This window comes from Pyrus communis, chromosome 3 (genome assembly GCF_963583255.1).
Source record: "Pyrus communis chromosome 3, drPyrComm1.1, whole genome shotgun sequence".
NCBI classification, from domain to species: domain Eukaryota; kingdom Viridiplantae; phylum Streptophyta; class Magnoliopsida; order Rosales; family Rosaceae; genus Pyrus; species Pyrus communis.
In genome coordinates, this window is record NC_084805.1 from 5,852,220 (window position 1) to 5,871,379 (window position 19,160).

The following is a 19,160-nucleotide window of genomic DNA, read 5'->3' on the forward strand; positions in this document are numbered from 1 at the left end:
ATGGAAATACAAGATTGTTAATGCTCAAAATTCGACCGGCCAACATTTAAGTTCAAAGTTGGTTTAACTCTAAATAGGTGACTTGAAAGTGGAAAGAGGCTTCTAAGTAGAAGTAAGTATATTGGAAAGCATGAAATACATCAGAACCTTTACATGTTCATAGGTTCTTTCCTTTTACTACTCTTCGATGTGGCATAAAATGTTGAGCATTAGTGCACAATCTTTAGAGTGGTTTGTTCCTAACCACTCATGGCGTCGATTCATAGGGACTCACGAGAGTTGTAAGTCACATTGCCATGGTTCCGAATGAATTGTGTATGAGGGACCTTGAAAGATTTATGTAACTCGAAGTGGGAGTACCTTCGAAAATTTGGTGGGATGGCATCGTTTTGATGTGTTGCTATTTTCTATATTGTGAAGGACTTCCCACTCGCTCCTTCCTTGGAGCCATATTTATTTAGGGGGTTTTGAACTTAAATCCTTAAAAAAGATTGAAATTTAATTGAAACTTGGTTTTAGATTACATATTGATTATAGTCCATTGGTGTGTACTCTAATTTAAAGTCAAAATTTGTTTTTGTTGTCACTTAGTATTATGGTCTAGTGGTATTCCTTTTCACTTGTAAGTGAGAGGTCACATTGTTGCTAGCCAATTGTGAGGCTAAACCTACCAGTATACCCTTCTCCCTTAGTGTAGATAATATAGTTAAAAAAAAATCTGTTTTTGTTTTAATATTTAATGTGTATTTTATTCAACGTCTCCCTTTAAATATTTGATTTTTTTTTGAAAAATATTTGAATGTAATATATACGCATTGTAATTTATTAATTTTGCACCGAAATTGATGTAGAACAAATGACATAATGGATTGAAGAAAAAATGAACCGTCGGAAGACAAAAAGATGTAGTTGGAATTTATCTATTTGGAGGAAGTTGTATTATATGTCCATTTAAGCCATTTGTTTGTTCATTTTTGGGGCTTACATTTGTATCCTTCTTGCTTCGTGCTACGTCAAAAATATAATAGGATGAATTATTGTACTCAAATGTTTGTACAAAAATATATTATATTGAATTAATGTACCTAAATGTCTAAACCAAAATATATTAAACGAATTAATGTAGCTATATAAAAAAACACAAAGTGTAACATAATATATTATATAAAAAAGTTAGCTTAACTGTGTCGACAATATAAAATATACGAATGAAATGAAAATTAGAATTATGTTGCAGTCATATTGGAATAGGAATGTGATTGTGTAAATCCTAGTAGATATGTGAATGTATCTTATATTCCTATTAGGAGTAGATTACCTATTAAATGTTGTAATCCTAAAGGATGAGGAATTAACCTTTCCTACTACTATAAATAAAGGATCAATGGGGTGGAATAATACACACCCACAATTACACATCTCTCTCTTTCTCTCTACTATTGCCCCACCTTTCTCTCTCTCTATGGCCTCCATAATTGTTCAGTAAATTATGCCTACAACACATTATCAACACGTTCCTGACGCTGCGCTAAAGAGAGTTTATTCTTCAATCAGGGCAGTATTCCGTTTTAATCATTCTTTTTATGATTAATTTATTATTTTAAATTGATCTACATGCTATTGATTCAATTTAATTTTTCTGTGTTAAACGTGATTCAACGCATTGAAGATGCAATTCCGGCTTACAAAGAAGGATATTCTACAAATTCAAAGGCTTTTATTTGTTTTCTGCCAATCAGGTACGCTTAAAATAAAGTAAGATATTTGAAACAACCATGAAGCATGAAAACATTCCCCATGATACATGAACCCCCCCTATGTTTTTATTTTCCTTCCGATATATATATTGTATATGTTCATATATTTGCCAATATATATATATATATATATATATATATATATATATATTTGTTTCATGCATCGCACAATTAAATTGTTATGTGGAATATGTGAGTCAAAGTATCAAATTAAATTAGAAGCAATTCTAGGTTTCTTAAACCCTACATATGTTGAAAAAAATTTGGGAATGGTATGGCACCACCCATTGCGGCACAAACTGGGCAGCAGCCCTTTGGGCTTTGCTGCACCCACATGGACCTTGACTGCAGCTTTGCTGCGAGCATATACACACCCCAGGCCTTTGGCCTGGTTGGGTTGTATCGGGCCCCTAGTCCCCAATCATCAAGGAAGCCTGCAGCTTTCCTTTTTGAACCTCATTTTGCTCTCGGCCCATGCCAACAAGCTGTCATGCTTGTTGGGCTACTGTCCCGCGCGTACTAAGGCTTATAGTCTGCTCCGGTATCAGCCCATAGACATGGGTTTGGTCCTTGCATGACGCCAGCTCCCGTGTATTAATAGGCCAGTAAATCTGCTGGGCTTTGTCCCGTGCCATCCTCGAGGCCCAACCTTGAAAACCAGCTGTGGTTAGGGTTTCTCCCTCACCCCGTGTCCTGAAGTTCACACCCGAGGCCCCTTTTTAGGCCATGCCTTTTACTCAAGGTACCTAACACGAGCCCAATTATCTTTTGGGGTAATTTTTTCGACCCACATGTTATTATTTTAGCATTCTAAATAGTATTAACCCGTATGTTAATATTATTTAGCTTCTACAATCGACCTTGTTTGGTCCCGATCTATTGAATTAATTAAAAGTGACATGCAGTCCATTAATCTAATAATGAACCAAAATTATTGACCTAAAGATCACTTTTGGACATTAACGATTCAATAATTTATTTTTATACTTTGAACCGTTGACATACTTTCGTGTAACGAAGCTTTCACACTTAAGTTCTCGAAGAACCTCAAATCCACCACACTTAGTTGTATATTGCATTCTGTGTTTCTTGTAGGTACCTCTCTTTTATGAACTAAACGTTCATAAACTAAATTGAACCTGTAGTTTCAAATTTAGTGCCTTTGAAACCTGAAGTTTTTGTAAAACAATACACCCATGAAACCCGAATTTTTCATGAAAACCATGTCTTAGAACCCGAATGTTCTAACTTTGATGCGTATGGATGATTTATTCCCATAGCACCAATCACAATCTTATTCCCTCCAATTCAATGGATTGTCAAACTGTCACAAGTTCGATTTCCCTGATTTGGACGTTTCTATTAGAAACCACTTTATATGGGTACAAGATGTGAATCTCCACTTGACTATCAAGAAGCTGAGAAACCATTGTAGCCAATAAAGGTAAGGAGGAGCTGAATAAGCATTCGCCATGATCTTTATTCAAAGACTTGTGCCCGAAGCATTACAAATGGAAATACCTCATGAACGAGGATTCCATGGCTCTTTGGCTCGCTTCTATGGACCGTTTAATCATGAAAGACATTGCCTGAAGCACACCATGATTACGTCCATGAATGAGTACAATTCTGAAGTTTATAAATCCGATCGAATTTTGACTAGAGAATACTTTTCTTGTCCTTCATGTTTCTAACTTGCCCCTGAAACAGCAGTGTAGAAAGAGGAAGTTTACCAAATTCTCGGACCTGATTACTACCACAAATGTGAGAGAAAGGTATGAACCTAGTTCGGCTGGAGTCCACATAATGGCTCGACCCAGTTCGGTCAAAGCCTAACCGAATGGTGATGCACTGCTTTGGCAGGGATACACCGAACGGTATACTCTCTCACAATCCAATTTAGAGTTTGTTTTTACAACATATGGTAGAATTGGGGCTTGCTAAGGTGTGGCATCATGCTCGAAGTGTGATCCTTGGCACCTAAGACCTAAAACTTCAAGAATAAGGGATAATATTCCCAAACCTTAACCTTGCAGAATCTACTTCTGTCTTTATGAAATAGATCATTGGTTATGCACCTGTTCGTGCCCCTACCAATGTTGTTAAGGAGTACCATTCTAGTAGTTAATATGTGAAACTAATTTTGCTCTACCAAACATTGTTGGAAGAGCAGAATTTTGACATGGATGGCCTTGTTGGCCGAATCCACCCTAGTAACTTTGGTTTACTTTGTGAACATTTTTCCATGTTCTTGGATTCAAGTTTGGTGTATGTTTTACTTATGGATAATCTTATTGATATTGTCCTCAAATATGAGTTAATTGAATCATGTTTCTTAATACACGTGACCAATTCAATTAAACACGTGATTAGGTAGGAATGTGGGAAAGTTAGTTGTCTGGATGAATGCGTACTACACACACTAACTTTACACCTAAATCACATCTCTAACAATGACTTCAGGTCTATCCAACCTGATTAAGAGCATTGGCACGCTCCTCGTTGTATGAATGGTACTGCATCACCATTTAAGGGACCTTAAATTCTCCCTGAAGTTGAGTTTTTAAGGATATTCGAGATGACAATGATCATAAATGAAACCACTGCAGAAAATAGAGTGAAATATCTGTACGCCACTTCCAAAAATGAGCCTAAAGCTTTGATTTGGGGCTGATGAGTTGTCTTCCAACTGGGAATACACCATATGTGGCCGGCCTGGAGCTTGGTGATTGAGCAGTTTACTTTCTTTGACACGACCTTTTGGGACACTTAGGTCGAACAATGATGCTACAATGCATCTCCTTATCTAAAGTAAGGATATTGTGCCTACAAGCACACTTTGCCAAGCAGGCTCATTAACGAAATTGATTTTCTATATCATTCATCAAAAAGATACGACACGACTCTCTTTTCACAGTGGATTCAAGGGAATATATGTGGACTAATCCAACGAAAATGCGGACCATATAAATACTTATGGTTTTGGTTGATGAATCAACAAACTGGTCACATGTTTGTCCACACACATTATTGCTAAACCTTCTGGCTGATAAATGGTTCACCACCTTACTTATCCCTTAAGGTTCGGGAGACTGAATAATGCCGGAGAGTTTATATCGACGATTTTTGATAAAGTATTGCATGTATTTTGGGTTTATAATTGAACATTGAATTCCCATGTTCACCCCAAATAACCTTGCCTAGCGATCATAAAGCGCAAATTTAAATAATCGCCCGAATTTTGGTAAAAGTACCAAGTTTTTGGTTTCTGCTTAGGGCTATGCAATCCTTGTACGCAGTTATGTTGGTCCGCCTTGAGGCCCATTGCCACTTAACCTATATGACGTTACAGTTGGTTACTAGGTACGAACTTGATGATTTTCGTATTTACACATTTGGGTGTGCATTCCATGTGCCAAGTTGTACTGCCACAACGTACCAACATGGGTCCTCAAAGAAGGATATGTATTTTTTGTCAATCATGATTCTTCTTCACACTAACTCTCTTAGAGCCCTTGCACGCGATCTCTTTACCGCTTATTTGTGGGTTGTAACTTTAATAAGACAGTATTCCTTCCGTTAGGGGGAGATAAGAACGTCAATGTTCCTGGAGAATGACGCGAATTTGTGTGGACGTTGCCCACTATGTCTCATCTCAATCCCCATACCGCACAAGTATGATAAGCAAGTGTGATGAATTCTAGTTTTCATAATGTTGCTCCAGACGCATTTCTCTGATCTAGCTAAAGTGACGTGATCATATACCAGTTGCAAACATGCCCGCAAGGATAGACGTATTTAACGGACGTCGAGTCATCATCCCTGGAGGATGTGCCGCCTTTGTTGGACTGTTTAGACGCCCCTGTTGGATGGTCCGGTACATCGGCGGATAGCCAATCAATATGTCTTGGCCTGGAGCACAACAAATCATTCGGTTCATAGGATTCACTTCCCTAGAAGAGGAAGACATGACACAACAATGAATCTAAACTTGATCGCTATCTCAAATCATTTCCATCTCATGAGATTAATCCAGATTACTCCCGAGACTTGAAGTTCTTAGTTCAGTATACTAGTTTGGATGAGCTAAATGGAATTGAAATGAGATTATCATTGATGATATTTTCACTTATATGGTAGCTATCGACATAAATGAAAAGCGACGATATCGAACAATGTTTAGTTGATTAAGTGGCAACGTAGAACTGATTGGACAACTGAAATTACAATCTAGGTCAAATTTCTTACCAAAGTGTCTATTGGACCTGTTGTTCCTACACTGCCCAAGGTAACCCTATTGTGTTACAAGTGCGAAAGGAAGTGTTATGATATGAATGAAATAATGCAATATGATGCACTCCTTACAGTGCAAGGTTTCTCTCAAAACGTCTTGTGATTGATAGCAGCATTATGAAATATGGTTAGTGTTTTCTCCATGAGGATATAGATATCGAGTTTTACATGTAAGTTCCCGAAGAATTACATGGACTGGTTCAAATAGTTCCAAAACCATGGAACACCCTGTTAACTCGTTTTGAGGCGTTCACTTACAGTCCGACGGATGTGGTACACCCGTCTAAGTGATTATTTGATCAGTTAAGGATATAAATTATGCTTGTGCATGTTAAACTATGAAGTCTTATTCCGAATTGCTAGAGTTACAGTTTATGTCGTTAGCACGAATCTCACTAAGACTCTGGAAGAGCTTAAGAAAATTGCCTCGTACCTGAAGATGGAATTTGAGATGAAAGATCTTAGGAAAACTCGTTTATGCCTTGATCTGAAGTTCAAGCGTTGTTCTGACGGTACCTTGGTCTACCAGTCGAACTACACCCCGAATGTGTTACTTTTGAGTATACCTTTGATCGTCCATACGTTATATGCAAATGAGACCTTTGAAGAGGTTATGGAATCCGAAATTCCATATCTAAAGTTCAAATTTGCGCTTCGTTGTACTTAGCTCATTGTATTTAGACATGACATCTCATTCACTGTTTATCTTGGTAAAGATGCAGCATCGCGCCTACACGCAACCACTGAATTGGTATTAAAGACATACCCTGAAGGTACTACGAAGGCAAATCCCAACGCATCTAGAGCGGATCCAACCCCTTAATCCTCGAAATGATGCTTGCCTTATTGTTATGCTGACGCATGTTACTTATCGAACCCAAACAAGGCAAAATCTCCAAATGGTTATGTCTTTACCGTTAGGGATATCACAATATCTTGGAGGTCCACGATATGACCTTAGTTGTGAAATCTTCGAATCATTCCAAGACTCACCTCACCTCACTTCACTACGCCATAAGTGAGACATGGTTAGGAGTTCTTGTTGAGCATATTTGAAGTACTTGTTGTGTTTTCATCCATCATTGAGTCCCGATGACGATCCATGAAGACTATGCCGCATGTATCCACCCATTAAGACATGATACATCAACAAAGTCAACGCCAAGACATATTGCATCTACATTTACATCAGCAGAGCATCAGGAGATTGAAGTCATGCAAGCCGATCCCAGACAACCTTGCCGACCTCTAACGACTTCATTGCCGAAGTCAACCTTTCAGAAGCTTGTCCGAGGAATTGGTATGCCTAACTATCATATGCAATGCTTGTAGTTCTCATTTGGAAGTTATGTTAAACTCAGGGGAAGTATCCAGAAGTATACTCACTTGATCTTAATGTACTTTTTTTCCCTACAATTAAGAGCATTTTTCCCACTGGGTTTTTGCTACCTAACTAGGTTTTAACGTGGCACTCATTCTGGGTTGATCATACCCTTGAAAGTTCTTCTACTTGCGTCCAAAATACGTATAGTTTTGACTTAATGCAATTTCTTACTTTTCTCCTTAGTCTATGGGTTTTTCTCCCACCTTGGTTTTGCCATAGCAAAGGTTTTGAGAGTTTTACTTTTTATGCATTCTTCCGTTGATTTGAGACTCGCATTCGCTCATTGTGCGAACGACTTCATTAACTGTACTTGCTTCATCACTGAAGACTTGATGCGCCATTTACTTGAGTATTTACACACTCAAGGAGGAGTGTTGCAGTCTTATTGGAATATGAATGTGATTGTGTAAATCCTAGTATATATAGAAATGTATCTTATATTCCTATTAGGAGTAGATTACCTATTAAATGTTATAATCCTAAAGGGTAAGGAATTAACCTTCCCTACTACTGTAAATAAATGCAAAATGGGGTGGAATAACATACATCCATAATTACACATCTCTCTCTTTCTCTCTACTATTGCCGCACCTTTCTCTCTCTCTATGGCCTTCATAATTGTTCAATAAATTATGCCTACAACAAATTATATATAATTAATACATTAAGACTAGAAATAAAAAGTGTTAATATATGAGTTGAAATGAAATATATTACAACAAATGAAATGCAATATTAAAATACAATTAATAAAATAAGGTGATTAAATGTATTATTGGACTAAAATTAGATTTTAATCTCACACAAGATTTTAATCTAAAAGTCATCTTTTTCAAAGATTAGAGTATTAAATTTTCTAATTTATTTAGGATGATGCTATTGTAAACATGAAGATTCCAGCGACAAATGAAACAAGAACAAGTGTACAAAGTAATATGTTGTATAATGAAATACATTATAACAAATGAAATACAATATTAAAATACAATTAATAAAATAAGGTGATTAAATGTATTATTGGACTAAAATTGGATTTTAATCTCACACAAGATTTTAATCTAAAAGTCATCTTTTTCAAATATTAGAGTATTCAATTTTCTAATTTATTTAGGATGATGCTATTGTAAACACCAAGATTCCTGCGACAAATGAAACAAAAACACGTGCACAAGGTAATATTTTGTATAATGAAATATATTACAACAAATGAACTACAATTTTAAAATACAATTAATAAAATAAGGTGATTAAATGTATTATTGGACTAAAATTGGATTTTAATCTCACACAAGATTTTAATCTAAAAGTCATATTTTTCAAAGATTAGAGTATTAAATTTTCTAATTTATTTAGGATGATGCTATTGTAAACAGGAAGATTCATGCGACAAATGAAACAAGAACATGTGTACAAAGTAATATGTTGTATTAATGAATTTGAGGGTTACAATCTTTTTACAATTTGATCCTCTGATTCGATCTTTGTAAGGTGGTAGATGTGTGATGTTGTTGATCCAAGGGTCGCGATGACTTGATCTTGGATGAATAGTTGCCTCAAGGATTTGGCTTGGAAGAACCGGCACGTGTAGTGGGGCTTGTTGATTCTTGTGATGGTTATTGATCTAAGGGTCGCGGTGACTTGATCTTGGATGAACGAGGGCCTCAAGGATTTGACTTGGGGTGAAGGAAGAACCGGCACGTGTAGGGGTGCTTATTGATTCTTCAAAGGTTTTGGCGAAGAACGAATCGTGCTTTCTTGATTCTTTGGAATTCTTGGGAATTTGGGAGGTTGGATGCTTGAGATCTTTAGAGTTTCAAAGCTTCAAGGATTTTGGATGTGTGGTGTGTGAATGTGTTGGTTTGTAAATTGGTGAGTGAAATGAAATGAAATGGCCTCCTATTTATAGAATTTTTCAAGCCTTGGTCTTGAATATAAAATTAGAACCAAATAATTCCTTTCTGCCAAGTGTTGACATGTGTCATTCTTGATGACTCGTCCAATTTTGTTGAGTCACATGCCATGTGTACAATTTGCGCGACACATGGCATATGCCATGTATGCCTCAACACGTTGAAACTTTAATGCGTTGGTCAACATTTATTTCACCGAAATTTAGATGTCTATAGCTATAAACACACTCTCACACATTCTTCTCAAATTTTGACCGTCAGACCGAATGAATTATAGAAAATCAACGAACAAAAATTAACAAGGTTGGGTGAGAAGTAAAAATAGGTGTGGAAAGAATACTACCTTTTATTTGTTGCCATTTAGTTCAAGAACCAATTTCTCAGGTTATGCGGTAGCCCTTAAGCTTGATAAATGCTCTTAGGCCATCTTTAACCGAAGGAGGGCCAGAGGGCTCGTTTTAGACCTATAGCCCTCCAACAAATTAATATTTTAATGAATAGTGTAGGACCATATTTCTTACCATTTCCAACCGAGGGGCCAAAGGGCCATAGGCCAAACATAGCTCTGTGACAAAAAACCATCTCCAACAGAGGGGGCCAAAGGGCCATAGGGTCAAACATAATTTAAATTTAAACACTACAACTTAAATTTAAACTCTATAATCATCATCATCTTCATCATCCGCCATTGTAGGAGTATAGTCGGAGGTAAACAACTACCGTTGGGCCATAATTTCCTTCTTTTTCCTATCAAAATAGGCCTTACTCATTCGAATGTAATCTAAAGTGTTCGTTAGCATATTCCTATCGTCCATCTCTTATTGTATTTGTTTGGCCCATTCTTCATGCTTACGGTTCCTTTCTTTCGCGGTAATGACATTTTGCTCTGCCATGAATTGTAAAGTGGCCGCCATTTCCTGTTGAAAGGTGATATCATCCTTTGCCTTGCCTTTTTCCTTCAATTTTTGGGCTTTGTTTCGTCCCATAGCCCTAGGTATGGAGCCTTCACTCGAAGACGGATTTTTTACCCTTGTTTCTTGAATGGTAGGTGATCCATCTTCATCCCCATATACAACTGAGGATGCATTTCCAAACACTGGCGTAGGACCTACTCTATGTTGAGGTGGATCTTCAAATAACACCCACCCTTTACAAATTTCCCAACAACCGTGATGCTGAAAGAGTTTCGAGTTGCCCTCCATATACAATTCCTCCGCTTGGCATACATAGAAAATATAATTACAAAAATTAAAGGAAATTAATTTATGAAATTAAATGTAATATAATTAAATATTTAAAATAAATTGTGAAAACACTTACTTCGTCGTAGTAATTGGCGTTGCTTTCATGTCTACTTACGGATGTTAACAGTGTTTTATGCCATTTATTCAAACTTGGATGAAGATGTTTCTTCAATCTTGAAGAACAACTCTCGTGGTTTCGAGTATTCGGTGGAGTGGTGCCTTTGTAGAACTCATAGTATTTTTTGAACACATGAGTCCAAACACCTTCACTTGTTTGAGAAGTCACACTATCTTTCGAGACTCATCTATAAGCCTTACAAAGAGCTTCATCTTCTTTTCGGATCCAAGCCCTACCTTTCATTACAGATGTGGCCATTTCAAAATTATTGAAAAAATTAAAGGAAATATTATTGGAAGAGGTAAGAAAATAGAATGTGAAGAATTGAAATAGAATGAAGTGAGATAATATGGAATGGTGAAAATTATGTAGGAATGACTTAGATATTTATAAGGAAAAAAAGGGCAATTTTTTAAATTTTTTTCAAAAAAATTTGGTCGAAAAAAAAAAATTCAAATCCAACCCAACGGTAACTGATGTTAGTTACCGTTGGATTCAAAATTTTTGCCAGCCCCGGGCCGGCTGGCCGGCTGGCTGGCTGGCTGGGTTGGGCTAGCCGGTTAGTTCTTTTCTCCTTTTTTGGCTCGGTAGGGCCCATAAGCCCTTTGACCTGGCTCTTGATTAGAGATGATTTTCGTATCATTTCGAACTATTTTCAGCCTTCTAGCCCTCTAACCGGATCGGTTGGAGATGGCTTTACAACCAAAATGTAGTCTCGATGGCAATATTTGGCTAATAAATAATTGTTACGTGTATGGTTCAATTTGTCACGAAATGTAATTGTAAAATATCTACGCTAACCTGAGTAACCTCCCCAACCCATCAATCAGCATCGTATTAATGTAGCTGGGGACTCACTGTCTTTACAATTTTGCTTTACGTGATCGAATCATTTCCATATCTTCTATGGTTCCAATTCAATACTCAATCTCAATTTTCCAGTCTATCGCCATCTACTAATTCAACCATACTACCAATTTTCTATGATTCCAATTCAATACTCAATCTTCCAATATCAACTTTACAGTGAAGAGTCACTTATTATTACAGTTTAATGATATTCCGTTTTACTTAAACCCACCGTCCCTATTACGATGTGGACATACGACCTAACTATAGTGAAAACGGCACAATAATTGTGGGCCCGCTTTATTTATTAAAAAAAAAAACAACTAGTAACAAGCCAGTTATTCATTATTTTCAAAAATCGAAAAGATTTGTAAAAACATATCAACATCCCTCGTACCATAAGTCTAACCCCGCTTTATTAGGTAGCAATTGGTTGGCCTGTTCGCTGCACTCTCGAGTCTTCGTCTATATTTTCAGTTGAAAAACCGCCACCAACAGAGTTTCGTTCCACTTTCTATCGGCGATTCGATTCCCCACCATGACGACGTCGTTGGACTCCAATACTCAAAAAACCGCACCGTCATGGACTTCTCTGCCGTGGAGGACGCGGGTGTCGTTGTCCGTTCTGTCCAAAATAACGGACGCTGCCCGCCGCGCTGACGGCACCGTCAATCGTCGTCTCATGAACATCCTCGATTTCAAGTCCTCCGCCACCCCTGCCGCTCCCGTCAGAGGCGTCACCTCATCCGACGTCACGGTGGAACCCGCTCGCAAACTCTGGTTCCGCCTCTTCGTCCCCCAGTCCACGTTGTCGACTCCATCTGATCTACCCATCATCGTATTCTTCCACGGCGGAGGATTCACCTTCCTCAGCCCTGCCTCATTCGCATACGACGCCGTTTGCCGCAAGTTTGCTCGGAAATTCCCGGCTGTTGTCGTCTCTGTCAATTACCGCCTCTGCCCCGAACACCGGTACCCTTCCCCATACGACGACGGGTTCGATGTCCTTACCTTCCTCGACCAAAACGACGACGTCCTCCCCAAAAACGCAAACAGATCCAGAATCTTCTTGGCCGGGGACAGCGCCGGAGCCAACCTGGCCCACCACGTGGCGGTTCGGGCCGCCCGCGAGAAGGATCGAATGCGGGTCGTGAAACCTGTGGGGTTGATATCGATACAACCGTTTTTCGGGGGAGAGGAGCGGGTTGAGTCTGAAATCCGGCTACACGGAGCTCCTCTGGTATCGGTGGCCCGAACGGACTGGCTGTGGAAGGTGTTTTTGCCTGACGGGTCGAACCGGGACCACGAGGCGGCGAACGTGAGTGGGCCGAACGCGGTGGACATATCGGGCCTGGAGTATCCGAAGACGATTGTATTCACTGGGGGATTGGATCCGCTACAAGACAGGCAGAGGAGGTACTACCAGTGGTTGAAGAAATCGGGGAAGGAGGCGAAACTAATCGAGTATCCAAACATGGTCCATGCATTTTATGTGTTTCCGGAATTAACAGAGTCTAACCAGCTGATTAACCAAGTCAAAGATTTCATTGCTTCCGTGTGAATTTGACTTGACTTTGTATTCTACCTTGGAAATGGTTTCGTTGTTATCTAGTACCACTATGTCTTTGCTGTATGATAGTCATGTTGAATATATGAGAATTAATACTAAAATTTTAGTTTAATTAGAGATTTGGTTTTCAAACGGTGAGCAGCTTCGTTGTTTTGGCGGTGAGTATGGGCCACAGTTGCTCTAGTGATCGAAGATAACAAGACCTTGGAATCCTCCTCAATGATCTCGATGAGGGAGTATTTAGAAAGAGACGAGAATGACACCTAAACAGAAGGGCAGACAAAATAATGACACCTAAACATTGGCAGTAGAAAGCCTTAGGTAGTTTTGTGGTCTACTCATGATGCAAGGGTAAAACAGTTATACTTAGCATTGTTCACATGTCCTTGTCCTATTGAATATGGTTAATTTATGTTTCCACGTGAATATAGTTTTACCTTGCATCATGAGTAGACCACAAAACTGTCTAAGGCTTTCTATTGTCAATGTTCAATTAGCCCTAAATCTGATGTAATCCACAAGCAGTCCAAGTTTTCATAAGGTTTTCTACTCAATCTTCCTCTCTCGTAGGGCTTTCTACTCTCTCTCGCTCTCTTTTTCTTCTAGTTGTTCTAATTATGGTCTAGGGTTCCACCAAATTCAATGAGACAATTCAACTCAATTTTGATCAAATAAACAATGGATTCTTCTATTGGGTTATTATTTTTGTAATACTTTAGGGTTTTTTAAATACTCAATTTTGGTAGATAGGTTTTTCTGATTGGGTAATTAATTGGTTTCTATGATTGTTTGTTAATTTTATTGGCTCTGCAAGGAGATGAATTTTTGCATGAATTTTCTAATTTAGGAATCATGACATGATTCCTTAATTTGATTAATTGTTATTATCTATCATTGTAGGATAACACAGATGCTCCTGACGTATATAGTCTTTATTGCTTAAGTATAGTCGGTAATAGATGGAGAGATTGAAAGTGTCGAGTAAAGCAAAGATGGTATGACAAGTATGAGACTGATGAACAACGTTTAGCCATCACTCCTTGGGTCACTGCAGAGCAATGGAATACTAATAAAGTATCACGGGGTCTTCCGAAAGTAAAGGTAAAAAAAATATGAGTACAAAGTTTTAATAGGAATTTATCTTAACTGAATCAAACGGAATGTTCTGAGGCAAATAAAGCTAATCGTTCCCAATGAGGTGCCTCTCATAGAACATGTCCCCTCATAGAACGTACGTGTCGTATTTCATATGCTCAATTGAGACACAAGGTAAATGCATCAGGTGTATTTAGTTTTTGGTTCTTCTCATAGGCACATACTTAAGAACATGCAATAGTTCAAGAGACCTAATTCACCATTCATATGATTTTTTTTTTTTTTTTTTTTTTTTTTTTTTTTCAGATGAATTGTTGATATGAATTTAGGACATATCCATGCTTTCTTTTTTAGATGAATCGTTGACATTAGTTTAGCACAAATTCATGCTTTTTCTTTAATGAATATTGCTGGTATTAACATTGGTCTCCAAGTTACCAATGCCGTTCAAGGGAGATTTAGACCTAGACCGGTACCTGAAGCACTACCGAAGTGTTATGACACTTCACAAACAGAACGAAACTTCATGTGCAAAGTCTTTAATTGCCATGAGGTTGAAGAATCCGGGAAGGAGGCTAAGCTAATCGAGTATCCAAACATGATCCATGCGTAGTCTTATGTGTTTCCGGAATTTCCAGATCCAACCAGCTCACTTCTCAGGTCAAGGATTTCGATGCTTCTGTTTGAACTCATTTGTACTTGTATTTGTTGAAAATTGGAGGATGAAAATTTAAAGAAATTAGAAAGTAAGGGGTACGTTAGCCAAAACAAGGACTTCTTGTAGGTGGGATTTCTGGGCAATAACCCGTAAGGTGGAGTTGGGATGGGAATCCAATAAATAAATATAATTCTTTTCTTTTCTTTGCAGTCTTCGCTTCTGTAATGCTTAGGTTTCTACTGTTATATTTTATTTCCTTATTCCTTTATGGTGAGTTATCCTATTGGATTGGATGCAATTGGAAGCTCAATTTGTATGAGACCGAATGGTTCTTAAATGCAGTGTAACCCATTATTTGAGAGAGTGTCGGTGAATAAAGCATTCAATAGGAACCTAATCAGCATGTGAACTCAATTGAATGGGAAGTTATATCTGTGCGAGGTCGAATGGTACTTAAATACAACGTGACTCGTTATTTGTGGGAGTGTCAGACTATCTAACTGGTCAAACTCCCTACCTAAGTTTTATGAGTGTTTCGAATTTCTTGATCAATTTATGATATCTTAACATTTGTTTGTTTGCCAATAAGGGCAATCTCAAAAGCTTTGGGTCATATTTGCATCTTTGCAATGAGGTTTTATTTCTTGTAAAACCAATGATAAGCATCATACATTTTCACTTTGCTGTCTATTGCAATATGATTAAATCCCTAATCACACATATATTCAGTCTAATCTATGCTACAAATAAATTACAAAATATTACACTAAAATATTATATAATTTCCTCATCCAGTACATCATCATATTGTATAAACTTAAAAAAGTTTTGTTACGATCTTGGAAACCCAATACCCCGAACAAAATTAGAGAGAAAAAAAGGAAGGACCAAATTATTAGCAAGAGTAGATTAGGCCACCATGGCTACAAATACTATAGATCATCGTCTTTCATTTGGTGAACCAAATTTTATGAATTTACCTACCATTTAGATTGGAAAATTGAGCCAATATATCAGTTCCCGAGTGGTCATTAATGGGGTGAGCATTAGTTGAACCCTTGTCGCCTTCATGGATGGTAGCCGGGCGGATAGCGGGAGTTGGGGTACTAGGGGGAGGAATCGCAGCAGCAGCAGGGGATGTCGCAGCGGCATCGACCTCAGTGGAAGGCAGCACAACGCTGCTACTTTCATCCTCAGGCTTTCCTTGAGTGAATGCCTCTTGAAGTTGCAGAGCATACTCCAAGTTCCACAACACATCTCCCATTGTGGGCCTGTCCACACCATGTTCTTCCAAACACTTCTCTGCAGCCTCGCCAAACTTCTTCATTGATTCAGGGTCAATGGATCCAACGAGGAGAGGATCAATGATCTTTTCGAGAAGTCCTTTCCTCTTCCACTGCATTCCCCAGTCAGCCAAGTTCACTTGCTCCCTCGGAAGTGCCGGGTCTATAGCAGGCCTTGCACACAGTGCTTCAAGTAAAACAACCCCAAACGAGTACACATCCGACTTGTCTGTCAACTGCTGCCTCCTGAAATATTCAGGGTCTAAGTACCCGAAGCTTCCCTTCACGGCAGTGCTGACGTAGTTCTGTCCCATGGTTGCGTCTTTGGAAAGACCGAAATCAGCAACCTTGGCAGTGAGTTGATCATCAAGCAAAATGTTAGTTGTTTTAACGTCGCGGTGAATAATGCCTTGTGTTGTTCCAGTGTGAAGGTAATGAAGCCCGCGAGCTGCCCCGATACAGATTTCTAGTCTTTGCTTCCATGACAACGGAGGCAAGTCCTTGCCATAGAGATGATCGCGGAAGGGTCCATTAGACATGTACTCATAAACTAAGATCATTTCTGAGTTTTCGTCACAGTAGCCAATTAGTGACACCAAATGCCTGTGCCTTAACTTGGACAACATCTGGATCTCTGTCTGAAACTCTGTAATGCCTTGTTCGGATTGGGGGTTGCCTCGCTTGACAGCCACGCTAGTCCCGTCATCAATAACGCAAAGATACACATTGCCGAATCCACCAACACCAATGATCTTACTCGAGTCAAAGTTGTTGGTGGCTTCTTGTAACTCCTGAAAAGTGAAGTAGCGGCCAAGGCCTAAAGTGGAGTTGTACATGTTGCTTGAGGTCTTGCTCGACATGAAGCTAGTGTCACCGGCTTGGACAGGAAGTAGCCAAGAAGAGAAGCTGTTCCTCTTTTGCCAATCTTGAGGTCTCTTTCGCCATTTGTAAACCATTGCTCCAAGCCCTACAAAGGCCCCGAACATCAAACCAAACCCAACTGCAGCCACCGCACCCTTGTGAGGCCCGCTGCCGCCTGTTTCCACTTTCTTTCCATCAACCCCGAATTCACCATCCAAACTGTCCACAGAATTGCTTAGTTTCATCACCTCCAAACCATTCAAAATGGCATTTGGTGCACCATTGTCCATTCTTGAAGGACCAATCTGGACTGATAACCCATCGGATACCAAGGAAGCATTTACGACAATGTCCTTATAGTACGGAATTGCCAAACCGTTGACAGTGTGTGACAAATCCAAATCGCTTATCGCCATGTTCCCGTTAATGTACACATTGAAGTAGAGGTTACCAAGCGACTTGCTTACAATGTCACAAAAATGTAATCGAATTAAGTAGGCAAATGCATTTTCCGCCTGGAAATTCCATGTTATGTTGAAATTTTGATTGCTCACAATAGCATCAGCCATTTGCACGACGGTTGCATAAATAGTTGGTGGCGCGATTTGGGGGGTTAGTCCATCGGGGTACTTGACCGTACTAGTCCCAACCGACGTAGCCTTGGCCATATTTTTGGACTTGATGTATGCGTCATCGGGCAACCAAGAGCGTCCTAATGTGTCATTTGCGGATGTGACAAGGGGTCCTCCCATGTTAAGCCTGTACATTGTTTCGTACCCGAATTTGGATAGCCCTTGAAATTGGCTCGCCGGTTGAAGGTTGTTGGCCGTGTCGGTGATCAAATTATCAGGAGCTGAAACCACCTCAATGGCATTGATGAACGCCGCAGAGTTCTTCATGGGAGAGAACTTGATGGAGAATTGCTGCTCGGTTATGTTCAAAAGGTACTCCTTCATAAAAATTTGGTTCTTGGTGTTGTTCTTGTTCTCGTCCACATTGAAGCTGTGCAGCAGAGTGTACTTTTGCGTCATGACATTGAATGTAGCCTTTTGAAGATCGAACACCGAGTTGCTTAGTGGGTAGAAATGAAGACGAATCCAATGCCATCCCGGCCTTGCCATGTGGAACGTGTAAGTGGCATCGCTCTTGAAAATCCTGGCAGTCAAATAAAGAGGGGAAGGCACGTCTGCCTTGTCGACAAAGACCTTGTTGTCATCGTCTGCCTTCAACTGCTGCGTGGATTCTGATTCAGTTTTGAAGGCTCTCCCATCGGGGAGGGTGGCCTTGTTGGTGGCGCCACAATCGATGAGGAAGTTATCTTGGGGAGTAAATGGTGGGGAGGACGCTGAGAGGACGAAGGTGGGGGAGGCAAGGAGGGAGAAAAGAAGGACCAGGAGGAGAGCCATCGATGTCGAAAGTGGTGATGGCAAGGAGGATAGAAAAAGATTGGGTTTTGTTTGGTTGGTTATTTTTCTATCTCCATCCCTCCTGGGCGGGATGAGGTTTGAGCACAAAAGGTTGGCAAATGTACTTGAAAAAGGGGTCTAAAACTAACTGTAGTTGGTAATTTTTTTTTTCTTTTTACTTTTTTACTTTATTTTTGGGTTTTTATTTTTTCTACAAAGCCGTGGTTGGTGTTTTGTTTAGATTATAAGTGGAGGGAAGGAGGTGACAACCCAGATAGGCTGTGAGTTCCCAAGAAAGAGGCAACGTTTGTGGACAAAGATTTTGGCTTTGGAAGCTTTGTTTGTTTTGGTGCCTTTATTTAGAAGTAGAAAAATAATTAACGGTTGGACTAATACTAACATTGAATTAACGGTTGGACTCACTTTGAATTGGTCTAAGTTCTAACATTATTTCAACCTCTCTCTCTCTCTCTCTCTCTCTCTCTCTCTCTCTCTCTTCTGTTAATTTGCATCTAAAAAAAGGCCTTAGGTTTTGAGGAACTAGTTTGGCCTAGACACCAACATTTCTTTCCATCTATGAGTGATCAAGTAGAGTAAAAGGTCTCTGGCATGGCAAAGTAGGCAACCAGAAAATTTTACGGAGTGATGTCTGCACAACCTTTTTCATTTTTTGCATGCATTCACGCCGCTCTGCTTTATGCGGTGATGAGTTTTTCCAACCTAAAATCTTAA

The 19,160-nt window shown here is 39.2% G+C and overlaps 2 protein-coding genes across 2 annotated transcripts; one reads left to right on the top strand and one right to left on the bottom strand.

The window, feature by feature from the left end:
• The first annotated feature begins 11,951 nt into the window (after nucleotides 1–11,951).
• Nucleotides 11,952–13,242, top strand: LOC137730047 (probable carboxylesterase 18). The gene has a single exon (XM_068469113.1). The coding sequence runs from the start codon at nucleotides 12,094–12,096 to the stop codon at nucleotides 13,114–13,116; it is 1,023 nt and encodes a 340-aa protein (XP_068325214.1). The 5' UTR covers nucleotides 11,952–12,093; the 3' UTR covers nucleotides 13,117–13,242.
• Nucleotides 13,243–15,513: 2,271 nt separating this feature from the next.
• On the bottom strand, nucleotides 15,514–18,609 carry LOC137729928 (probable receptor-like protein kinase At4g39110). The gene has a single exon (XM_068468978.1). The coding sequence runs from the start codon at nucleotides 18,426–18,428 to the stop codon at nucleotides 15,855–15,857; it is 2,574 nt and encodes an 857-aa protein (XP_068325079.1). The 5' UTR covers nucleotides 18,429–18,609; the 3' UTR covers nucleotides 15,514–15,854.
• Between the last annotated feature and the right edge of the window lie 551 nt (nucleotides 18,610–19,160).

What these genes read in the sequence shown, in the direction of transcription:
- LOC137730047 (XM_068469113.1), top strand. Translation starts at nt 12,094, where the DNA reads ATGACGACGTCGTTGGACTCCAATACTCAAAAAACCGCACCGTCATGG.
- LOC137729928 (XM_068468978.1), bottom strand. Translation starts at nt 18,428, where the DNA reads ATGGCTCTCCTCCTGGTCCTTCTTTTCTCCCTCCTTGCCTCCCCCACC.